At 39.5% G+C, this 25,101-nt stretch overlaps 1 protein-coding gene and 1 long non-coding RNA gene across 4 annotated transcripts; both read right to left on the reverse strand.

The window, feature by feature from the left end:
* Positions 1-1,400: 1,400 nt before the first annotated feature.
* LOC134296981 (zinc finger and SCAN domain-containing protein 31-like) lies at positions 1,401-25,093 on the reverse strand. 3 transcript variants are annotated; one of them, XM_062973206.1, is made up of 6 exons: positions 24,951-25,093; positions 13,918-14,401; positions 11,666-11,765; positions 9,621-9,724; positions 7,199-7,331; positions 1,401-2,381 (listed from the first exon to the last, which is right to left on the reverse strand). In XM_062973206.1, the coding sequence occupies exons 2-6, from the start codon at positions 14,296-14,298 to the stop codon at positions 1,762-1,764; spliced, it is 1,338 nt and encodes a 445-aa protein (XP_062829276.1). In that variant the 5' UTR covers positions 14,299-14,401; positions 24,951-25,093; the 3' UTR covers positions 1,401-1,761. The 3 variants fall into 3 exon arrangements, 2 of the variants coding, with proteins under 2 accessions (XP_062829276.1, XP_062829274.1); XM_062973204.1 differs by lacking the exon at positions 24,951-25,093 and adding an exon at positions 15,805-19,109 and having other exon boundaries at positions 13,918-15,749; XR_010003744.1 differs by lacking the exons at positions 1,401-2,381; positions 7,199-7,331; positions 9,621-9,724; ... (1 more) ...; positions 13,918-14,401; positions 24,951-25,093 and adding exons at positions 14,801-15,749; positions 15,805-19,129.
* Positions 2,952-7,181, reverse strand: LOC134296984 (uncharacterized). Its single transcript, XR_010003745.1, has 2 exons — positions 6,541-7,181; positions 2,952-6,487 (listed from the first exon to the last, which is right to left on the reverse strand). It is a non-coding gene; the product is annotated as an uncharacterized LOC134296984 (long non-coding RNA).
* Positions 25,094-25,101: the final 8 nt, after the last annotated feature.

A 25,101-nucleotide genomic window follows, 5' to 3' on the forward strand; every position in this document is an offset into this window, starting at 1 on the left:
TTCAATGCTAAGGCTTCCCGCCAAGTGGAACTGTCTGTGCAGGGTTCCATACTTCACACTTTAACAACACAACCATTCAATGCTAAGTCTTCCCACCAAATAGAACTGTGTGCAGGGTTCCATACTTCACACTTTAACAACACAACCGTTCAATGCTAAGGCTTCCCACCAAGTGGAACTGTCTGTGCAGGGTTCCATACTTCACACTTTAACAACACAACCATTCAATGCTAAGTCTTCCCACCAAATAGAACTGTGTGCAGGGTTCCATACTTCACACTTTAACAACACAACCGTTCAATGCTAAGGCTTCCCACCAAGTGGAACTGTCTGTGCAGGGTTCCATACTTCACACTTTAACAACACAACCATTCAATGCTAAGTCTTCCCACCAAATAGAACTGTGTGCAGGGTTACATACTTCACACTTTAACAACACAACCGTTCAATCCTAAGGCTTCCCACCAAGTGGAACTGTCTGTGCAGGGTTCCATACTTCACACTTTAACAACACAACTGTTCAATGCTAAGGCTTTCTGCCAAATGGAAAGAACTGTAGAGGAGAGTCTACTGAACAAGCCAGGACCTGCCGCAGACCAGGACTATCTCTTGAGGAGTTAACGAAGGTGGAGGCATTACTTTTCATTCAACCCTCGCATGATGTGTCGGATGAGTGGAAGTCGGATAAGCGGGACTCTACTGTATGCTGTATGTCTAATGGCACTGAATGCTTGCCATGTCTATGTGCATTGCGATCCGCCCTGAGTCCCCTTCGGGGTGAGAAAGAAGGGCGGAATAGAAATACAGTAGAGTCTCACTTATCCAACGTTCTGGATTATCCAACGCATTTTTGTAGTCAATGTTTTCAATACATCGTGATACTTTGGTGCTAAATTCGTAACTACAGTAATTACAACATAACATTACTGCGTATTGAACTACTTTTTCTGTCAAATTGGTTGTATAACATGATGTTTTGGTGCTTAATTTGCAAAATCATAACCTAATTTGACGTTTAATAGGCTTTTCCTTACTTCCTCCTTATTATCCAACGTATTCACTTATCCAACGTTCTGCTGGCCCGTTTATGTTGGATAAGCATAAATCATACAGCAGCATTTGGAATGAGGAAGTATCCATCAAGAATTTGGTGTCACAGTGGCTGAAATCGAGCATACCCTCAGTAAGCTGGAAGCTGAAGAATGTTAAATTGCCTCTGTGTCTCTTGTCTCTGTTCATATGGCATTGAATGTTTGCCATGTATGTGTATATTGTGATCCGCCCTGAGTCCCCTTCGGGGTGAGAAGGACGGAATATAAATATTGCAAACAAAATAAAATAAAATAAAATAAATAAGTGAGACTCTACTGTACTGCAAATAAATAAACGCTGTAAATAAATACTGTAAACAAACCCCTTTAATAAAACACAACTGAGCCAAACCCACAACGATGTGAGGGTACTAAACAAGGAAAGTAGTCTCGACTCAACCAACCCACAGACCCAACTCCAGTCCTTGAAATCCTATGAAGACGTTGCTCTGAAAAAGGAGAGACAAATCATGGCTTATTTTCGGGGGGGGGGGGGGGGGGAAGGAGTATCAGAGGACAATACAAAACGCGGCCCGTATAATTCCCGACGGGATGTAAGCCAAAGTTGTCCATACCCTTTTGATATTTCGGAATTGGATGGCACCTTGAAAATGCTGCTAAACTACAACTCCCAGGCCACCGAGGCACGGCTACCGACTTGGGCTGGATCCTACGGGTCGGTCGACACCGGCGTCAACGCTTCTGCTTCGGCGTCGGGGGGAACGGCCCGCTGCGTTGCGTCTCCGTTGAGCGGAGGATCCTTCCGGGGCCCGATCCACGCCGGGGCCGCTTTCTCCTTGGCGGGGGCCCTCCTGCTTTCGTGGAACTTGAGGTGCTTCTTGAGGTCCCAGCTGTGGCCGAAGCGGCGCCCGCACTCGCCGCAGCGGAAGGCCTCCTCCGGGGCATGGGTCCTCTGGTGCGTCTGGAGGTTCCCCTTGTGCCGGAAGTGCTTCCCGCACTCGGGGCACTCGAAGGGCTTCTCCTCGGAGTGGATCTTGCGGTGCAGCTTCAGCTTGGAGCCCAGGTTGAAGGTCTTGCCGCAGTCCAGGCACCGGTGCTCGCTCTCCGCTTTTGGGGCTGCTTTCTCGCCTTTGCCGCGGAAGAGCTGCTGCAGGAAGCTCTTCTCAAACTCCGACGGCTGCGCCTGGCTCCTCTCCTTCCCCGTGGGATTCCCTCTGGGGGGCTGCGTCTGGGGCAGGTAGGTCCCCTTGGGGGAAATGTAGGCGGCATCGTGGTCCCGTTTCTGGCCCCCAACAGTCGTCTCCTTCTTAACCTTCTCCTTGGAATCACCTGAAGGAATGAACGAGATCACCAAGGTGGGAAAACAAACCCAAATTATTATTATCATTACTAGCATATATCCCCAGTGTTGGGTTGTTGTATGTCTTTCGGGCTGTGTGGCCATGTTCCAGAAGCATTCTCTCCTGACGTTTCGCCCACTATAAATCCCAGCAACTACAACTCCCAAATGGCAAAAATCAATCCCATCCAACCCCACGAGGATTCAAATTTGGGCTTATCGGGTATTTGCGCCATGTGTGGTCCAGTGAAGGAAAACACATCCTGCATGTCAGATATTGACATCCTCTCCTGACGTTTCTCCCACATCTACGGCAGGCCTCCTCAGAGGTTGTGAGGCATGGAGAAAACTAAGCAAAGAGGTTAATATATATCTGTGGAAAGTCTAGGGTGAGAGAGGTCAGTGTGAATGTTGTGTAGTTAATCACTTTAATTAGCATTGAAAAGCTTATCTGCTGTCTTCTTCCTGCCTCTGGGGCATCCTTTGTTTAGAGTCGTTAACTGCCCTTGGTTGATTCATGTCTGGAAATCCTCTGTTTTCAGAGTATTGCTTTTGTTAACAACTATCATGTCAGACTACACAGAGAAGCCATTGAAATCCACAAGCATGTGGACAACTTCAACAGAAAGGAAGAAACCATGAAAATGAACAAAATCTGGCTACCAGTATTAAAAAACTCAAAAATCAGAACAGTAAATAAAAAGCAATACTCTGAAAACAGAGGATTTCCAGACATGAATCAACCCAGGGCAGTTAACGACTCTAAACAAAGGATGCCCTAGAGGCAGGAAGAAGACAGCAGATAAGCTTTTCAATGCTAATTAAAGTGATTAACTACACAACATTCACACTGACCTCTCTCACCCTAGACTTTCCACAGATATATATTAACCTCTTTGCTTAGTTTTCTCCATACCTCACAACCTCTGAGGATGCCTGCCATAGATGTGGGCGAAACGTCAGGAGAGAATGCTTCTGGAACATGGCCACACAGCCCGAAAGACATACAACAACCCTGTGATCCCGGCCATGAAAGCCTTCGACAACACATCCCCAGTGTTGCTTAGCTGTCATAGGAGCTGCTGCTACTCTCCTCCATTTTCCTTTCTACAACTCTTAGAAAGCCTACTTTCCACTTTTTCCAGCTCTGAAAATTCCCTTATAATAATAATAATAATAATTTTATTCTTATATCCCGCCCCATCTCCCCGGAGGGACTCGGGGCGGCTTACATGGGGCCATGCCCAGACACGACAGCACAAATCAGATAAAACATTAAACCGAGCAGTAAAACTTCAACATGATTAAAAACAGTCATAAAAGTCAATATACACAATAATATTAAAATCCCGATTTGGGTCAAAAGATCCAGGCCGAGGTGCAAAGCAATATCAAGTTATCAGGGAGGGATAATTATACAGCAGGTGTAATACTTAAAGTGCTGAATGAATCCTAAAAACAATCCAGAGGGTCCCTTTTCCTATCTCAGCTTTGATATGGCATATTTTCTTCTTAAAGGGCCACTTTCTCCCTTCCCCAGCTCTGAAAATAATAATAATTATTATTATTATGCGCGCGCGCACACACACACACACACACACACACACACACATGCATATCTATATATATAAAAGAATGATGGCATCAGGGCAGCGGACAAAACAACAAAACTACAGGCCCCCCAACCTCGAAATTTGACAACACAACCCATCATCCACGGCTCTAGGTTGATACAACAAAAAGAAAAGAAAAATAAAAGTCCTAATTAGAGGGAGAGCAATAATTGTTTTTATCCAATTGCTGCCAGTTAGAAGGCTAAGTTCCGCCCACTTGGTCTCCTAGCAACCTACTCAGCCCAGGGGACAGGCACAAGAGTTTGGAGAGACCCCTAAGGACCATCCAGCCCAACCCTTTCTACTATGCAGCAGGACACAATCCAAGCATTCACAACACATGGACAACGTATAAATACTATACAATACTACACAGGGACATAGACCCCCTCTATCACAGTACACAAACAACCAAATGCATACTAAACATAAAGACAACCATACAACAGACATTCAATACCACCACTACCTCAACAAGGTCTCACCAACACCACCAGACAACGCCGCAGCAACGTATGGCTGGGCACAGCTAGTATACATATATAATATAATTTACAATAATATATAATACTAGCTGTGCCCGGCCACGCGTTGCTGTGGTGTTGTCTGGTGGTGTTGGTGAGAAATTGTTGAGGTAGTGGTGGTATTGAATGTCTGTTGTATGGTTGTCTTTATGTTTAGTATGCATTTGGTTGTTTGTGTACTGTGATAGATGGGGTCTATGTCCTTGTATAGTATTATATAGTATTTATACGTTGTCCATGTGTTGTGGATTGTATTCTGCTGTATAGTAGAAAGGGTTGGGCTGGATGGCCCTTAGGGGTCTCTCCAAACTCTTGGATTCTATTCTTCTATTATTATTATTATTATCATCTTCTTCATCATCATTATTATGTAGAGGCTGGATGGCCATCTGTCAGGAGTGCTTGGATTGTGTCCTGCTGCATAGTAGAAGGAAGTTGATCTGGATGATCCTTAGGGGTCACTCCAAACCTTAGGATTGTATGTTGTTGTTGTTGTTGTTGTTGTTGTTGTTGTTAGGGGTCACTCCAAACCTTAGGATTGTATGTTGTTGTTGTTGTTGTTGTTGTTATTATTATTATTATTATTATTATTAGTAGTAGTAGTAGTAGTAGTATTGAGAGGCTGAGTGGCCATCTGTTGGGAGTGCTTGGATTGTGTCCTGCATGGCAGAATTGGGTTGGACTGGATAAGTGAGACTCTACTGTATATTTATAATCTTATATTATCTGTTTAGAACTGGATTATCTGAGGCCCCTTCTACACAGCTGTAGTGAATTATCTGGCAGTGTGGAGTCAAGATAATCCAGTTCAAAGCAGATAATATAAGATTCTAAATGGGTTATATAGCTGTTTGGAAGGGCCTTGAGTCTACACTGCCATATAATCCAGTTAAAATCTGATAATCTGTGGAAGAGGCCTAAGTGAGGCCTAACTCTGCCTGTCCCCTGGGCTGAGTAGGTTGCTAGTGGGTGGAGCTTAGCCTTCAAACTGGCAGCAATTGGATAAAAACTATTATTCCTCTCCCTGTAATTAGGACTTTATTTTTCTTTTCTTTTTGTTGTATCAACCTAGAGCCGTGAATGATGGGTTGTGTTGTCAAATTTCGAGGTTGGGGGGCCTGTAGTTTTGTTGTTTTGTCCGCTGCCCTGATACCATCACTCTTTTATATATATAGATTATAATATATTGTATATGCACATAATATTAATAATATTTTATAATACAATATAATACTAATAATACAATATAATAATGTTAATTATGAATTATATGTTGCATGTAATATCATTAATAATATTACAGTGTATAGATATAGTACAGTGTGGTAGTTTATTGCCAGTATTGTGCTGTGCTAATAATATAGTGTTGTATGTAAATTTAATTTGTAAGCCGCTCTGAGTCCCCTTCAGGGTGAGAAGGGCGGGATATAAATGTATTAAATAAATAATAAATAATAACTTTATTCTTATACCCCACCCCATCTCCCCGAAGGGACTCGGGGCGGCTTACATGGCGCCTTGCCCAACACAACAATGTAACAACAACAACAAGACAATAAAACAAATATCCCAACAATAAGACATCAGCATCAATAAAACAGTCATAAAAATCAACATACAAAATAAAATGTTAAAAACAGGAGACTAAAAGGCTTCCTTTCTCCCTTCTCCAGCTCTGAAATGGCATATATTCTTCTGAAAGGCACCCTTTCTCTCTTCCCCAGCTCTAAAAAGGCCTATTTTATTCTGAAAAGGCCCCCTTTCCCCCTTTTCCAGCTATGGAAAGGCCTATTTCACTCTGAAAAGGCCTTTCTCTTTTCTCCGGCTCTGAGAAGGTCAATTTTGTTCTGAAAAGGCTTCTTTTCTCCCTTCTCCAGCTCTGAAAAGGCCTATTTTAATCTGAAAGGCTTACTTTCTCCCTTCTTCAGCTTTGAAATGGCACATTTTCTTCTTAAAGACCTACTTTCTCCCTTCTTCAACTTTAAAATGGCACACATTTTCTTCTTAAAGACCTACTTTCTCCCTTCCCCAGCTCTGAAAAGGCCTATTTTATTCTGAAAAAGCTTCTTTTCTCCCTTCTCCAGCTCTAAAAAGGCCTATTTTAATCTGAAAAGGCCTACTTTCTCCCTTCTTCAGCTTTGAAATGGCACATTTTCTTCTTAAAGACCTACTTTCTCCCTTCCCCAGCTCTGAAAAGGCCTATTTTCTTCTGAAAGGCCCCCTTCTCCCTTCTCCAGCTCTGAAAAGGTGTTTATGGACCACTTTTTTCTCTCTTAAAAAAATTCAAAGTGGGGAACAGTGGGAAAAACAATACAATCCTTACCAAAGAATGGTTCTGATTAACAGTTAAGGAACAACATATGGCATGGAATATTTTCCCATGTTATTTCATGGATAATTTCCTGCTATCTGGCCATGTTTTTATGATATGCCAAGTCTGGAGGGTTGGAAACAGAGGCTGGATGGCTTGGATGAGGTCTCTCCCAAGCCTAGGTGTGGGCGGGGCTACAGACATGTGGTTGTGCTGAGCATGTTCAGACTCAGGACTCTGTTTTGTGTTCAGGAAGAGAGCCTTCTATGTGATTCCGTAGCCTCCCTACCAACCCCAGAGCGCAAGGACCCCAATGAGGCCACGCCGTCCTCCAGCCCAAGGAAGGAAGGAAGGGCTACCTCGTGCTGGGGGGACCACGCTCTCGAAGCGCTCCTCCACGACCTCCATGAGCAGCGTGCTCCCTCCCAGGTCCGGCAAGGGCGGCTCCTCTTCTCCGGAAGAGTCGGGCTTCTCTTCAACGGCCACTGGATCCTGAAAGAGCAGACAATCTCCGTGAACATGGAAGAAGCAAAGACCAGGAAGAGTGAGCGGGGCAGACGGAAGTTCTCCTGAAGGACCTCCAGTCTCCTCGGTTTCGTGGAGAGACTTTGGACTGAGTTACAGGAAGGAGAAGAAAATATCATACACATCTTTGGCAGGGAGGACCGTGCCAAAACTGCAACTCCCATAACTTCACAGCATTGGCAGTTGAAGGGATGCCAGGGCAGCATGAAGCCATCAATGCAGAGCAGGGATGGACCTACTTTGTTCCTCCCTCCTGGTGTTTTGGACTTCAAATCCTACAATTAAGTCAACTTCTCTTATTGAAGTTCAAACAGCAGCATGCATTCACCTCCACTGAGGTGATAGAGCAGGGGTCCCCAAACTAAGGCCCGGGGGCCGGATGCGGCCCTCCGAGGTCATTTACCTGGCCCCCGCCCTCAGTTTTATAATATAATATATTGTATATACATATAATATTGATAATAATATTATAATGTCATACAATATAACACTAATAATAATACCATATAATAATATTAATTATATATTCTATATTACATATAATATTACTAATAATATTACAGTATAGTGGTATAGTCCAATATAGTAATATATAATGCTAATATTGTGCTATGCTAATAATATAATATATTGTATGTACATATAATTTGTAAGCCACTCTGAGTCCCCTTTGGGGTGAGAAGGGTGTGATACAAATGTAGTAAATAAATGCAGTAAATAAATAAATAATAAATAAATACATTTTAGACTTAGGCTCGCCTGAAGTCTGAAATGACTTGAAGGCACACAACAACAACAACAACCCTAATTAACTTGACTGTTTCATTGGCCAGAAGCAGGAGCACACTTCCCATTGAAATCCTGATAAATGTATGTTGGTTAAAATTATTTTTATTTTTAAATATTGTATTGTTCTGTTGTTGTTGTTGTTTTTGCACTACAAATAAGACATGTGCAGTGTGCATCGGAATTTGTTTGTATTTTTTTTTTCAAATGATAATCCGGCCCCTCAACAGTCTGAAGGATTGTAGACCGGCCCTCGGCTTAAAAAGTTTGAGGACCCCTGTGATAGAGGATACTGAATACAAAACGGAGTCCTGAGTCTGAACATGCTCAGTACAACCGGCTGTTAGGAACTGTGGGATTTGTGTTGGAAATAGCAACCTCCCAAATCTTTCACTATTTATTTGTTAATGTATATACAGTAGAGTCTCACTTATCCAACATTCGCTTATCCAATGTTCTGGATTATCCAACTCATTTTTGTAGTCAATGTTTTCAATATATTGTGATATTTTGGTGCTAAATTCGTAAATACAGTAATTACTACATAGCATTACTGCATATTGAACCACTTTTTCTGTCAAATTAGTTGTATAACATGATGTTTTGGTGCTTAATTTGTAAAATCATAACCTAATTTGATGTTTAATAGGCTTTTCCTTAATCCCTCCTTATTATCCAACATATTTGCTTATCCAACGTTCTGCTGGCCCGTTTATGTTGGATAAGTGAGACTCTACTGTATTTGCTAACCTGTATTCTATGTGTATGTTGATTTGCCATTTTGACTGTACCTCTTTGGTGTGGGAGGGGTTGGAGACATGCAATTGTACTGAGCATGTTCAGACTCAGGACTCGGTTTTGTATTCAGTATCCTCTATCACCTCAGTGGAGGTGGACGAATGTTTGCATCAGACCTCAGTGGAGGTGGATGCATGTTGCTGTTTGAACTTCAATAAGAGAAGTATGACTTATGGACTTCAGTGAGTACAACTATACCTATGGACTAGGACTATGGACTATTGATTAAGAATGGGATTATAGATAGGATGTAGTTCTCTCTGTACTCAAGACATAGATAGAACTACATCCTATCTATAACTGAACTTAAAAATAAGAAATGTGCCTGTATGGTGAATTAATACAAAATATTTGTGAGTAAACAAGATATGTTATTTTTCAAAGACTTTGTTTGTTTTTATCTCTGAGTACATATTTTAAACTAAGAGGTTTCAAGGGAGTGTATATCTTTTGGGCAATTTCAGCTTCAAAGAAACAACCATCCTCTGCTAACCAAATGTATGTTTGTAATGGCATGTCTTTATCCTTGGCAATTCAAAGACATGGTTCTTCAGTCTAACAGCTGAATTCCCTGTGTGCCATTACATGAATGCTTGTGAATATCAGGGTTGACTTCTAACAAGGTCATGCTTTTCTTCTGCTCCCAATCCCTGGCTCTTCTTCCCATTTCACCTGATTGGGTGGGACGTCCTGAGTGTCGATTCCACTTTGAAGAGAAAGCAACCTAGAAGGAACCTTCACGGCTGGTTTGTGGTCTCCAACTTCCATGTCTTCTCCTGGAAAGAAGATAAAGAAGATCGGAAAGTGTAAATATTTTTATACCTGTAATTAAATTGAATTTCCCTCTCAAAGGTGGGCAGATAGGGACATTTGGAGGGCCATAGGAATTCTTAAAGGGAATTAACTCAATCCACTCAACTATCTACCTGCCTATCTTTCCATCTGTCTAATCACCCATTCATCTTTCCATCCACCCATCTATCCACTTATTATCTGTCTAACCATCCACCCATCCATCCATCCATCCATTGATCCACCCATCTAACAAACCAATCTAACCGCCTATCTATCCATCTAGCTATCTAACCATCCATCTATCCACCTATCCATCCATCCAACCACCTAATCATTTATGTATCTATCCATCTACCCAACCACCCAACCATCTATTCATCCATCCATTGATCCAACCATCAATCCGTCCGCCGTCCATCCATCTATCTATGCATCTATCCACGCACTCACCTATCTAACCCACCTATCTAACCACCTATGCACCCATCTAGCCACCTACCCACCCACGCATCTGTTCATCTGTCTAACCATCCATCTATCCATCCAACCAACCACCTAATCATTTATCTATCCACCCACCCACCCATCTATTCATCCATCCATTGATCCAACCATCAATCCGTCCATCCGTCCATCTATATACCCAACCAACCAAACACCCATCTATTCATCTATCCACACACCCAACTATCTATTCATCTTCCCATCCATCCATCCATCCAACCACTCACCTAACCATCTATCCATCCATCTATGTATCTATCTACCCAACCACCTATCCATCTTTCCATCCATCTATCCATCCGACCACCTAATCATTTATCTATCCACCCACCTATTCATCCATCCATTGATCCAAGCATCAATCCGTCCATCCATCTATCTATCTACCCAACCAACCAACCAAACACCCATCTATTCATCTATCCACACACCCAACTATCTATTCATCTTCCCATCCATCCATCCATCCACTCACCTAACCATCTATCCATCCATCTATGTATCTATCTACCCAACCACCTATCCATCTTTCCATCCATCTATCCATCCAACCACCCACCCACCTATTCATCCATCCATTGATCCAAGCATCAATCCGTCTATCTATCTATCTATCTATCTATCTATCTATCTATCTATCTATCCATCCATCCACCCAACCAACCACCCATCTATTCATCTATCCACACACCCAACTATCTATTTATCTTCCCATCCATCCACCCATTGATCCATCCAACCACTCACCTAACTATCTATCCATCCATCTACCCAACGACCATCTTTCCACCCATTGATCCATCCAACCACCTAATCATCTACCTACCTGCCTATGCGTCCACCCATGAGCCTGTCCATATAACCACCCACCCATCTATCCATCCACCTATCCATCAACCTTTCGACCTATCCACCCATCAATCCACCTATCTAACCATCTATCTATTCGAACCACCCATCTTTCCACCCATCAGCCTATCCACCCACCTATCTATGTATCCACTCACCCGTCCATATAACCACCCATCCACTTATCAGTCCATCTATCTTTCCACCCACCCACCCATCTAACTGTCTATCTATCTATCTATCTATCTATCTATCTATCTATCTATCTATCTATGCCAGATAAATACGGTTTCTGGTTGCTTGAGATTTGCCGTTAAAAGTAGGCCTAACTCCTAGTAAAGCCCATAATATACCCATACCATGCACTATGCATTAATATTTAAATACAAGCACTGAAAGCCAATAAAAACAAACTTAAATTAATGTAACACAGTTATGTTACAAAAACTATTTTGTAAATTGATGTTGACTGAAAGTATAATTTCTTTTAATTGTTTGGCAGTTGCATGGCAGTAAAAGTGATGTCAAACTGCGTTAATTCTACAATGTAGATGCACCCATTGTCTTACCTGGAGATGCGGCCTCTTGGCGATCCCCTTGCGAGGTCTTCTTCTTGTCCATTGGCTCCTTCTTGACTTCAGGGGCCACATCAAGCAAGGCTTTGCTGACCTAGAAGAAGAGGAGGAATCAGCCCCATTGAGGGGGAAAATGGACACCCAACTCTAGTATTCTATAACATATTTGAAAAAAAAATCATGTTTTGTTTACTTATAAACATTTTGTATGAATTCACCATACAGGCACATTTTTAATTAAAGTTCAGTTATAGTTAGGATGTAGTATCTCTATGTTGAGTACACAGGATATCAATTGTCTATAGCCCAACTCACTTTAAGGCATACATGCATCCACCTCCACTGAGGTCTAAAGCAAACTTAGAACATTGAAAGTATGGTTGTACTCACTCGAGTCCATAAGTCATACTTCTATGTTGAGTACACAGGATATCAATTGTCCATAGCACAAAGTATAACTGTACTCACTTTAAAGCATACATGCATCCACCTCCACTGAGGTCTAAAGCGAACTTAGAACATTGAAAGTATGGTTGTACTCACGGAAGTCCATAAGTCATACTTCTCTACTTAAGTCTGAACAGCAACATGCATCCACCTCCACTAAGGTCTGATGTCAACATGCATCCACCTCCACTGAGGTTAAAGAGCAACGTTTTTCAACCTGGGGGTTGGGACTATAGTCCCCAGTCCTTAGGTATACTTGTACTCACTGAAGTCCGTAAGTTGTACTTCTCTACCGAAGTTCAAACATCAATATGCATCCACCTCCACTGAGGTCTAAAGCGAACTTATAACATTGAAGGTATGGTTGTACTCACTGAAGTCCGTAAGTCATACTTCTCTACTTAAGTCCGAACAGCAACATGCATCTACCTCCACTAGGGTCTGATGCAAATATGCATCCACCTCCACTGAGGTCTAAAGCGAACTTACAACATTGAAAGTATGGTTGTACTCACTCAAATCCATAAGTCATACTTCTCTACTTAAGTCCGAACAGCAACATGCATCCACCTCCACTAAGGTCTGATGCCAACATGCATCCACCTCCACTGAGGTTAAAGAGCAACGTTTTTCAACCTGGGGGTCGGGACTATAGTCCCTAGTCCTTAGGTATAGTTGTACTCACTTAAGTCCATAAGTCGTACTTCTCTACCAAACTTCAAACAGCAACATGCATCCACCTACACTAAGGTCTGATGCAAATATGCATCCACCTCCACTGAGGTCTAAAGCGAACTTATAACATTGAAGGTATGGTTGTACTCACTGAAGTCCATAAGTCATACTTCTCTACTTAAGTCCGAACAGCAACATGCATCCACCTACACTAAGGTCTGATGCAAATATGCATCCACCTCCACTGAGGTCTAAAGCAAACTTAAAACATTGAAAGTATGGTTGTACTCACTCGAGTCCATAAGTCATACTTCTATGTTGAGTACACAGGATATCAATTGTCCATAGCACAAAGTATAACTGTACTCACTTTAAAGCATACATGCATCCACCTCCACTGAGGTCTAAAGTGAACTTAGAACACTGAAGGTGTGGTTGTACTCACTGAAGTCCATAAGTCATACTTCTCTACTTAAGTCCGAACAGCAACATGCATCCACCTCCACTAAGGTCTGATGCCAACATGCATCCACCTCCACTGAGGTTAAAGAGCAACGTTTTTTAACCTGGGGGTCGGGACTATAGTCCCTAGTCCTTAGGTATAGTTGTACTCACTTAAGTCCATAAGTCGTACTTCTCTACCAAAGTTCAAACAGCAACATGCATCCACCTCCACTGAGGTCTGATGCAAACATGCATCCACCTCCACTGAGGTCTGATGCAAACATGCATCCACCTCCACTGAGGTCTAAAGCAAACTTATAACATTGAAAGTATGGTTGTACTCACTGAAGTCCATAAGTCAGTTCTCTACTTAAGTCCAAACAACATGCATCCACCTCCACTGAGGTCTGATGCAAACATGCATCCACCTCCACTGAGGTCTAAAGCAGACACTGAATACAAAATGGAGTCCTGAGTCTGAACATGCTCAGTACACATGTCTATAACCCCTCCCACAGCAAACAGGTCTTCTGGCAAATCAGGTTAGCAAATATATACATTAACAAATAGTGAGAGGCTTGGGAGGTTGCTATGTCTAACAGTATTCTATGAGTTGTGTCTCCTTGCACGGCGTTAGGGGGTGAAGCCTAGCTGTCCTTTGGGGGTCCCGTCCGCCTCACCTGGGGCTCCAGGAAGGCCTCGGCCAGGGCCACGGCGTGGGCGCTGCTCTGGGGCCTCCGGTCCCGCACCCAGGCCTCCATCTCGGGGGGCAGGACCTTGAGGAACTGCTCCAGGACCACCAGGTCCATCATGCGGGCCTTGCTGTGCTTCTCCGGCCGCAGCCACTGGTGGCACAGGGCCCGGATCCGGGTGCAGGTCTCCTGGGGGCCCCGGGAGCTCCGGAAGCAGAAGTTGCGGAAGTTGTGGACCTGGTCCGCCCAGCGCCCGGGGGGGCCCTCCAGCTCCCCACGCACCGCCTGCCCCCAGCCGGGCCCCTCCCCCTCCGCCTCCCCCAAAGGACGCGCCCCACACGCCGCCGGCTCCCCCGCCTCCTTCTTCATCCTGCGGGCAGGGCGGGACTCCACTCCTTCCTCCCTTCTTCCTTCTTCCTTCCTGGGGGACCTGCGGGGGGGTCGGGGGGGGGGGTCACCTGTCTCCAAAACCCTGCAAAGAGAAAAAACTAGTTTAGGAAACAAAATCCTTCCTCCTTTCTTGCATTCCCTCTTTCCTTAATCTTCTGTCCTTCCTTCCATCTCTTCCCTCTGTTTCTGTTTCTCCTCTGTTTCTTTCCCTTCTGTCCTTCCTTCCTTCCTTCCTTCCTAATTTCTTTCCTTTTCTTTCCCTTCCTTCTATCCGCCGTTCCCTTCTGTCCTTCCTCCTTTTCTTTCCCTTCCATCCTTCCTTCTTCGTCTCTTCCCTTCTTTCGGTCCCTTTCCCATCCTTCCTTTTTCCCTCCTTTCCTGCATTCCCTCTTTCCTTTATCTCCTGTCCTTCCTTTCCCTCTTCCTCCTTCCATCTCTTCCCTCTCCTTCCATCCCTATTTTTTCCCTTCTGTTCTTCCTTCCTCCTTCCCTTCCTTCCATCCTTCCTTCCTAATTTCTTTCCTTTTCTTTTCCTTCCTTCTTTTCACCATTCCCTTCTGTCCTTTCCTCACTTCCTTTCCGTTCCTTCCTCCTTTCCTTTCCCTTCCACCCCTCCGTTCCTCCTTCCGCTTTCCTTCCGTCCTTCCTTCCTCCTCTCTTCCCTTCTTTCTGTCCCTTTCCCGTCCTTCCTTTTCTTCCTCCTTTCCCTTTCCTTCCATCCCTCTGTTCTTCCTTCCTCCTTTTGTTTCCTTTCCTTTACCGCCCAGCCTTCTTTCCTCCTTTCCCTTCCCTTCCTTTCTTTTCTTTCCCTTCCTTTCTCCTCCCCTTCCATCCTAATTTCTTTCCTTTCGCTTCCTTCTTTCTACCATTTCCCTTCCCTTCTATATTTCCTCACTTTCCCTTCCGTCCTTCATTCCTTTCCTTTACCTTCTATCTTTCCTTCCTCCTTTCCTTCCCCTTCTATCCTTCTGTTCCTCCTTTCCCTTCTCTTCTGTCCTCCTTTACTTCCCCTTCCTCCCTTTCTTTCCTTTTCCTTCTGCCCTTTCCTCCTCCTTTCCTTTCCGTCCATCCTTGCTCCTTTCCTTCCCCTTCCATCCTTCCTTCCTAATTTCTTTCCTTTCCCTTCTGTCCTTCCTTCCTCCTCTCTTCCCTTCCTTTCTGTTCCTTTCCTTTCCCTTCCATTCCTCTGTTCCTCCTTTCATTTCCCTTCTTCCTTCCAACTTTTTCTCCTTTTGTTTCCTTTCCTTTACCCTCCAGCCTTCCATCCTAATTTCCTTCCTTGCCCTTCCTTCTTTCAACCATTTCCCTTCCCTTCTATATTTCCTTACTTTCGCTTCCGTCCTTCGTTCCTTTCGCTTCCGTCTTTCCTTCCTCCTTTCCTTTCCCTTCCATTCCTCTTTACTTCCCCTTCCTCCCTTTCTTTCCTTTACCTTCTGCCCTTTCCTCCTCCTTTCCCTTCCGTCCATCCTTCCTCTTTTCCTTTACCTTCCTTCCCTTCCATCCTCCTTTCCTTCCCCTTCCATCCTTCTTTCCTAATTGCTTTCCCTTTCCTTTCCCTTCCGTCCTTCCTTCCTCCTCTCTTCCTTCCTTTCTGTTCCTTTCCTTCTCCTTCCATTCCTGTTCCTCCTTTCATTTCCTTTCTTCCTTCCTCCTTTTTCTCCTTTTGTTTCCTTTCCTTTACCCTCCAGCCTTTCATCCTAATTTCCTTCCTTTCTCTTCCTTCTTTCCACTGTTTCTCCTTTCCCTTCCCTTCTATCCTTCCTTACTTTCCCTTCCGTCCTTCGTTCCTTTCCTTTCCCTTCCGTCTTTCCTTCCTCCTTTCCTTTTCCTTCCATCCCTCTGTTCCTCCTTTCCTTTCTCTTCTGTCCTTCTTTACTTCCCCTCCCTCCCTTTATTTCCTTTTCCTTCTGCCCTTTCCTCCTTCTTTCCCTTCCGTCCATCCTTCCTCCTCTCTTCCCTTCTTTCTGTCCCTTTCTCGTCCTTCCTTTTCTTCCTCCTTTCCCTTTCCTTCCATCCCTCTGTTCTTCCTTCCTCCTTTTGTTTCCTTTCCTGTCCAGCCTTTTTTCTCCTTTCCCTTCCTTTCTTTTCTTTCCCTTCCTTTCTCCTCCCCTTCCATCCTAATTTCTTTCCTTTCCCTTCTTCTTTTCGACATCCCTCCTTTCCCTTCCCTTCCGTCCTTTCTTCCTCCTTTTCTTTCCCTTCCATCCCTCGTTTCCTCCTTCCCCTTCCCTTCCCCGTTCTTTTCTTCCTCCTTTCCTTCCCCTCCCCTTCCATCCTAATTTCTTTTCTTTCCCTTCCTTCTTTTCGCCGTCTCTTCTTTCCCTTCCCTTCTGTCCTTCCTTCCTTTCCTTTCCGTCCCTCCTTTCCTTCCCCTTCCTCCTTTCTTTTTTTCCCTTCTGTCCTTCCTTCTTCCTTTTCTTTCCCATTCTCCTTTCTTTTCTTTCCCTTCTTCCATCCTTCCTCCTTTCCTTCCCATTCCTTCCTTCCTTCTTTTTTTCCTTTCTCTTCCATCCTTCCTTCCTCCTTTCCTTTCCTGTCCTCCTTTCTTTTCTTTCCCTTCTGTCCTTTTTTCCTCCTTTCCCTTCCGTCCATCCTTCCTCCTTTTCTTTCAATTCCTTCCCCTTCCTTCCTTCCTTCTTTCCTTTCTCTTCCATCTTTCCTTCCTCCTTTCCTTTCCCGTCCTCCTTTCTTTTCTTTCCCTTCTGTCCTCCCTTCCTCCTTTCGCTTCCGTCCATCCTTCCTCCTTTCCTTTTAATTCCTCCCTTCCTCCTTTCCTTCCCCTTCCTTCCTTCTTTCCTTTCTCTTCCATCCTTCCTTCCTCTTTTCCTTTCCTGTCCTCCTTTCTTTTCTTTCCTTTCTGTCCTTCCTTCCTCCTTTCCTTTCCCTTCTGTCCTTTCCTTCTCCTTTCCCTTCCGTCCATCCTTCCTCCTTTCCTTTTAATTCCTCCCTTCCTACTTTCCTTCCCCTTCCTTCCTTCCTTCCTTCCTTCCTTCCTTCCTTCCTTCCTTCCTCCTTTCCTTTCCCTTCCTCCTTTCTTTTCTTTCCCTTCTGTCCTTTTTTCCTCCTTTCCCTTCCATTCATCCTTCCATCTTTCCTTCCCATTTCTTCCCCTTCCTTCCTTCCTTCCTATTCCATCCTTCCTTCCTCCTTCCCCTTTCCTTCCTCCTTTCTTTTCTTTCCCTTCTGTCCTTCCCTTCTCCTTTCCCTTCCGTCCATCCTTCCTCCTTTCCTTTCCATTCCTTCCCCTTCCTTCCTTCCTTCCTTCCTTCCTTCCTTCCTTCCTCCTTTCCTTTCCTGTCCTCCTTTCTTTTCTTTTCCTTCTGTCCTTCCTTCCTGCTTTCCTTTCAATTCCTTTTTCCCTCCTTTTCTTTCCATTCCTTCCCCTTCCTTCCTTCCTCTTCCATCCTTCCTTCCTCCTTCCCCTTCCCTTCCTCCTTTCTTTCCCTTCTGTCCTTCCCTTCTCCTTTCCCTTCCGTCCATCCTTCCTCCTTTCCTTTCCATTCCTTCCCCTTCCTTCCTTCCTTCCTTCCTTCCTTCCTTCCTTCCTTCCTTCCTTCCTTCCTTCCTTCCTCCTTTCCTTTCCTGTCCTCCTTTCTTTTCTTTTCCTTCTGTCCTTCCTTCCTGCTTTCCTTTCAATTCCTTTTTCCCTCCTTTTCTTTCCATTCCTTCCCCTTCCTTCCTTCCTCTTCCATCCTTCCTTCCTCCTTCCCCTTCCCTTCCTCCTTTCTTTCCCTTCTGTCCTTCCCTTCTCCTTTCCCTTCCGTCCATCCTTCCTCCTTTCCTTTCCTTTCCATTCCTTCCCCTTCCTTCCTTCCTTCCTTCCTTCCTTCCTTCCTTCCTTCCTTCCTTCCTTCCTTCCTCCTTTCCTTTCTCTTCCATCCTTCCTTCCTCCTTTCCTTTCCTGTCCTCCTTTCTTTTCTTTTCCTTCTGTCCTTCCTTCCTGCTTTCCTTTCAATTCCTTCCTTCCTCCTTTTCTTTCCATTCCTTCCCCTTCCTTCCTTCCTCTTCCATCCTTCCTTCCTCCTTCCCCTTCCCTTCCTCCTTTCTTTTCTTTCCCTTCTGTCCTTTCCTTCTCCTTTCCCTTCCGTCCATCCTTCCTCCTTTTCTTTCCATTTCTTCCCCTTCCTTCCTTCCTTCTTTCTTTCCTTTCTCTTCCATCCTTTCTTCCTCCTTTCTTTTCCTTGTACACCTTTTCCTTCTCCGTCTCCTTTTCCTTTCTGTTTTCCCCCTTGTTTTGCATCATACACCTTCCTCCTCCTTCGTTCTTTCTTTCCTTTCTTTTTCCCTTCTCCTTTCCTTCCTTTCTCCCTTCCCCTCATACCAAAATAGTATCAATGTATTATTATTTAATTATTATATACAATTATTATATTTATTTATTTACGGCAATTATATTCTGCCCTTCTCACCCCAAAGAGGACTCAGAGAGGCGGCTTAAAAGTTATAGGCACATAAAATATATTAAATTATTAGCATAGCCTAAAGATTTTCCTAAGTTTTTAGGAAAACATAAATAAAGAGGGACTAGATGGCCATCTGTCAGGGGTGCTTTGAATGTGATTTTCCTGCTCCTTGGCAAAATGTGATTGGACTGGATGGCCCACCAGGTCTCTTCCAATTCTAGGATTCTATTTGAATAGGAATTTATAATTTTGTGTATTTACATTAATTAAAAAATTTCAATTGGCTCTGGAAGAACAGCATTACATCTCCAATATGCCTATTCATTGGAATGTGCAGCAATGCACCCCTGAAATTGAATTATTATTATTATTATTATCATCATCATCATCTATTATTACCATTTATTATTATTTTATTATGACACAGCAAACAAGATAGATATGCTGGATTTCGTTTCATAAAATCCCAAGTCGAACACTTCCCAAGTGTCTAGGACTGTGTGATGTATTATTATTATTATTATTATTATTATTAATAATAATAATAATAATACATTTTTATCCCGCTTTTCTCCCATGGGTGGGATTCAAAAAAGGCATACAACATATAAAATTCATACAAATATATCTGACCACAATACACAATCAGTTAAAACCTCATATCCCGATATAAAAACATAATTAACATATCAAATAAAACAATTTTAAAAGCACCATTTAAAGATATCCATAACCCCCGGCCACTGAAGTTATTTGTCAAGTATTATCAAAATATTTATCAGACTGGCAGTGCCTATTATCATTCGTCTCGTTTTAATTTGCAAACGAAAGGCCAGCCATCGTTGTCCTTTTCCAATTTTCATCCTTCTTCTTCCCAAACTTTCATAACTTTGGACAGCATCATTTTGGGATTATTAATTCTGATCTCAATTGCACCCTTTATGGCTGGTTTCCAATGCATTTATGGGGAGGAAATTCTATCCTAAAGACATCTGGGAATCAATTAATGTATTTTTTTTAAAAAAAAAATTATTACATTTTAATTTAAATATATATTTTAAACAATATTAAAACTGTGTTAGAATTAGTGACACAGTGAGGTTTGTCTTTGTTTGCTTTTAATGTGACTATCACATCAATAGAGTTTTTGGTATGATATAGTATTGGCTTATTTTTAATATACTCACACACGCATATTATATCTATCCACATATATATATACAGTAGAGTCTCACTTATCCAACGTTCTGGATTATCCAACGCATTTTTGTAGTCAATGTTTTCAATATATCGTGATATTTTGGTGCTAAATTCATAAATACAGTAATTACTACATTGCATTACTGCATATTGAATTACTTTTTCTGCCAACTTTGTTGTCTAACATGATGTTTTGGTGCTTAATTTGTAAAATCATAACCTAATTTGATGTTTAATAGGCTTTTCCTTAATGCCTCCTTATTATCCAACATATTCACTTATCCAACATTCTGCCGGCCCGTTTATGTTGGATAAGTGAGACTCTACAGTGTGTATATATATATATATATATATATATATATATATATATATATATGATTTTAGTTTCATATTTAAAGTGTCCTCAGCCTCAAAGCTTCTATCCTGTCCATTATATCAGAGCAGAGTAACATAAACCCAAATTAGATCAAAATATATCAGGAGAGGTAGGTAATAAATAATAATTATTATTATTGTTATTACCGTACTATATCAGAGGAAGGGAATTGTGTTAATTTTGTATGAGCATATGCTTCACAATGTAAATAATAATAATAATAATAAAATTGTTTGAGCATAATAAATAAATATTATTACTATTACTACTGTAACTGGGGATGGGAATGCTTCCCATGTAATAAATAATAATAATAATAATACAGTAGAGTCTCACATATCCAAGACTCGCTTATCCAAGGTTTTCAATATATTGTGATATTTTGGTGCTAAATTCGTAAATTTAGTAATTACAACGTAACATTACTGCGTATTGAACTACATTTTCTGTCAAATTTGTTCTATAACATGATGTTTTGGTGCTTAATTTGTAAAAATAACCTAATTTGATGTTTAATAGGCTTTTCCTTAATCCCTCCTTATTATCCAAGTTATTCGCTTATCCAAGCTTCTGCCGGCCCGTTTAGCTTGGATAAGTGAGACTCTACTGTAATTTTGTTTGCACATATGCTTCACATGTAATAAATAATAATAATAATAATAACATAACTGTTTGAGCATAATGAATAAATATTACTATTATTATTACTACTATAACTAGGGAAGGGAATGGTGTTAATTTTGTTTGAGTGTATGCTAAACAACCTTATTATTATTATTATTATTATTATTATTATTATTATTATTATTAACATACAGTAGAGTCTCACTTATCCAAGCTAAACGGGCCGGCAGAAGCTTGGATAAGCAAATATCTTGGATAATAAGGAGGGATTAAGGAAAAGCCTATTAAACATCAAATTAGGTTATGACTTTACAAATTAAGCACCAAAACATCATGTTATACAACAAATTTGATAGAAAAAGTAGTTCAATACGCAGTAATGTTACGTTGTAATTACTAAATTTACGAATTTAGCACCAAAATATCACAATATATTGAAAATATTGACTACAAAAATTGCTTGGATAATCCAGAGGTTTGGATAAGCGAGTGTTGGATAAGTGAGACTCTACTGTATTTGTTTGAGCATATGCTTTACAGTGTAATCAAAGTAATAATTATATATTATAATTATATTATTGTAAAACAATATTACAATATAATATTGAACTATGACATATAATATTTATCATAATATTGTAATACCCATCCAGTAAGCCTTTATTGGCATATATAACAAGAGAAGTGTAAAATGTATATTGTACAATAGAAAAATTCGCGTTTGGATTGGAAATACTAATAATAATGCAATGTAATAATAATAGATACATTACATGTAATATTACTAATAATATTGCAGTATAGTGGTATAGTACAATACAGTAATATAGAATACTAATATTGTGCTATGCTAATAATTTAATATATTGCGTGTAAATAAAACTTGTAAGCCGCTCTGAGTCCTCTTCGGGGTGAGAAGGGCGGGATATAAATGTAGTAAATAAATACATATAATAATTAAATAGTAAAAATAATAATATACTATGATATAAATAGTAGACTCCCTGTGAATTAGAATTCTCAAGCAAGCAATATATCATTGTAATATAAATAAATAAATAATATATAAAAATATAAATAGTACGATAATAATATAATATGATACGATTTAATATAAATAGTACAGAATAATATAATATGATATGATATAATATAATATAAATAGACTCCCTGTGAATTGGAATTCTCAAGCAAGCAATATAATTATCATTGTAATATAAATAAATAAATAATATATAAAAATATAAATAGTACGATAATAATATAATATGATACGTTTTAATATAAATAGTACAGAATAATATAATATGATATGATATAATATAATATAAATAGACTCCCTGTGAATTGGAATTCTCAAGCAAGCAAGCAATATAATTATCATTGTAATATAAATAAATAAAAATACATAATAATATAAATAGTACGGTAATAATATAATATGATACGATTTAATATAAATAGTACAGAATAATATAATATGATATGATATAATATAATATAAATAGACTCCCTGTGAATTGGAATTCTCAAGCAAGCAAGCAATATAATTATCATTGTAATATAAATAAATAAAAATACATAATAATATAAATAGTACGGTAATAATATAATATGATATGATACGATTTAATATAAATAGTACAGAATAATATAATATGATATGATATAATATAATATAAATAGACTCCCTGTGAATTGGAATTCTCAAGCAAGCAAGCAATATAATTATCATTGTCATATAAATAAATAAAAATACATAATAATATAAATAGTACGGTAATAATATAATATGATATGATACGATTTAATATAAATAGTACAGAATAATATAATATGATATGCTATAATATAATATAAATAGACTCCCTGTGAATTGGAATTCTCAAGCAAGCAAGCAATATAATTATCATTGTCATATAAATAAATAAAAATACATAATAATATAAATAGTACGGTAATAATATAATATGATACGATTTAATATAAATAGTACAGAATAATATAATATGATATGATATAATATAATATAAATAGACTCCCTGTGAATTGGAATTCTCAAGCAAGCAAGCAATATAATTATCATTGTCATATAAATAAATAAAAATACATAATAATATAAATAGTACGGTAATAATATAATATGATATGATAGATTTAATATAAATAGTACAGAATAATATAATATGATATGATATAATATAATATAAATAGACTCCCTGTGAATTGGAATTCTCAAGCAAGCAAGCAATATAATTATCATTGTCATATAAATAAATAAAAATACATAATAATATAAATAGTACGGTAATAATATAATATGATATGATACGATTTAATATAAATAGTACAGAATAATATAATATGACATGATATAATATAATATAAATAGACTCCCTGTGAATTGGAATTCTCAAGCAAACAAGCAATATAATTATCATTGTCATATAAATAAATAAAAATACATAATAATATAAATAGTACGGTAATAATATAATATGATATGATACGATTTAATATAAATAGTGCAGAATAATATAATATGATATGATATAATATAAATAGACTCCCTGTGAATTGGAATTTTCAAGCAAGCAAGCAATATAATTATCATTGTCATATAAATAAATAAAAATACATAATAATATAAATAGTACGGTAATGATATAATATGATATGATACGATTTAATATAAATAGTACAGAATAATATAATATGATATGATATAATATAAATAGACTCCCTGTGAATTGGAATTCTCAAGCAAGCAAGCAATATAATTATCATTGTCATATAAATAAATAAAAATACATAATAATATAAATAGTACGGTAATAATATGATATGATACGATTTAATATAAATAGTACAGAATAATATAATATGATATGATATAATATAATATAAATAGACTCCCTGTGAATTGGAATTCTCAAGCAAGCAAGCAATATAATTATCATTGTAATATAAATAAATAAAAATACATAATAATATAAATAGTACGGTAATAATATAATATGATATGATACGATTTAATATAAATAGTGCAGAATAATATAATATGATATGATATAATATAAATAGACTCCCTGTGAATTGGAATTTTCAAGCAAGCAAGCAATATAATTATCATTGTCATATAAATAAATAAAAATACATAATAATATAAATAGTACGGTAATGATATAATATGATATGATACGATTTAATATAAATAGTACAGAATAATATAATATGATATGATATAATATAAATAGACTCCCTGTGAATTGGAATTCTCAAGCAAGCAATATAATTATCATTGTCATATAAATAAATAAAAATACATAATAATATAAATAGTACGGTAATGATATAATATGATATGATACGATTTAATATAAATAGTACAGAATAATATAATATGATATGATATAATATAAATAGACTCCCTGTGAATTGGAATTCTCAAGCAAGCAATATAATTATCATTGTAATATAAATAAATAACACATAATAATATAATATAAATAGCAGGCTCTTGGTGAATTTAAATTCTCAAGCAACCAATTATAATAATTATTATAAATAAAAAATTAAAAATAATATAACATAAATATTAATAATATGCCATGATCCCAGCATTGCATTCCCTTATTTTGCAAAAGGAAGGGGGATGATGGGCCTTCTGATCCCACCCGCCATGATTGTTTTGGGATCCTTTTTTTTTCTTCTGGAGATCAACTTTGCTTTGGAGAAGTTACTCCCAGAGTTGTTGTTGTGGTGATTGTTGTGATGTTTATTTATGCCCCACTTTGTGCCTCTCCCTAAAAGAGACCAAGGAAGCCAATGCAAAGCAAATCCATTTTTTTCCTGGAAGGAGAGGCTTGCAAGGAACCCAGTCCTGGCTCCTTGTTTTATTGTTTTGCAAGGAAATGCATGTATGTGTGTGTATATATATTTGCATTTCCTTGCAAAAAAAAATTAAAATATGCCAATACCTCATTGCAAAAGACGATGCAAAATAAAATAAGGGGGCATCGACTCACCCAGGCAGCTTCACCTTTTGGAAAGAGCCAGATCCCGCTCCGAACGCGCTTTTGCAAAAAAAAAAAAAAAGGGGGAAGAAAGGAAGGAGGAAAGAGCGGCAAGGGGCGGGCAAGGAATGGGCCAATGGGAGCGGAGGAGCCCGGACCGACG

Source organism: Anolis carolinensis, chromosome 2 (assembly GCF_035594765.1).
Source record: "Anolis carolinensis isolate JA03-04 chromosome 2, rAnoCar3.1.pri, whole genome shotgun sequence".
NCBI classification, from domain to species: Eukaryota; Metazoa; Chordata; class Lepidosauria; order Squamata; family Dactyloidae; genus Anolis; species Anolis carolinensis.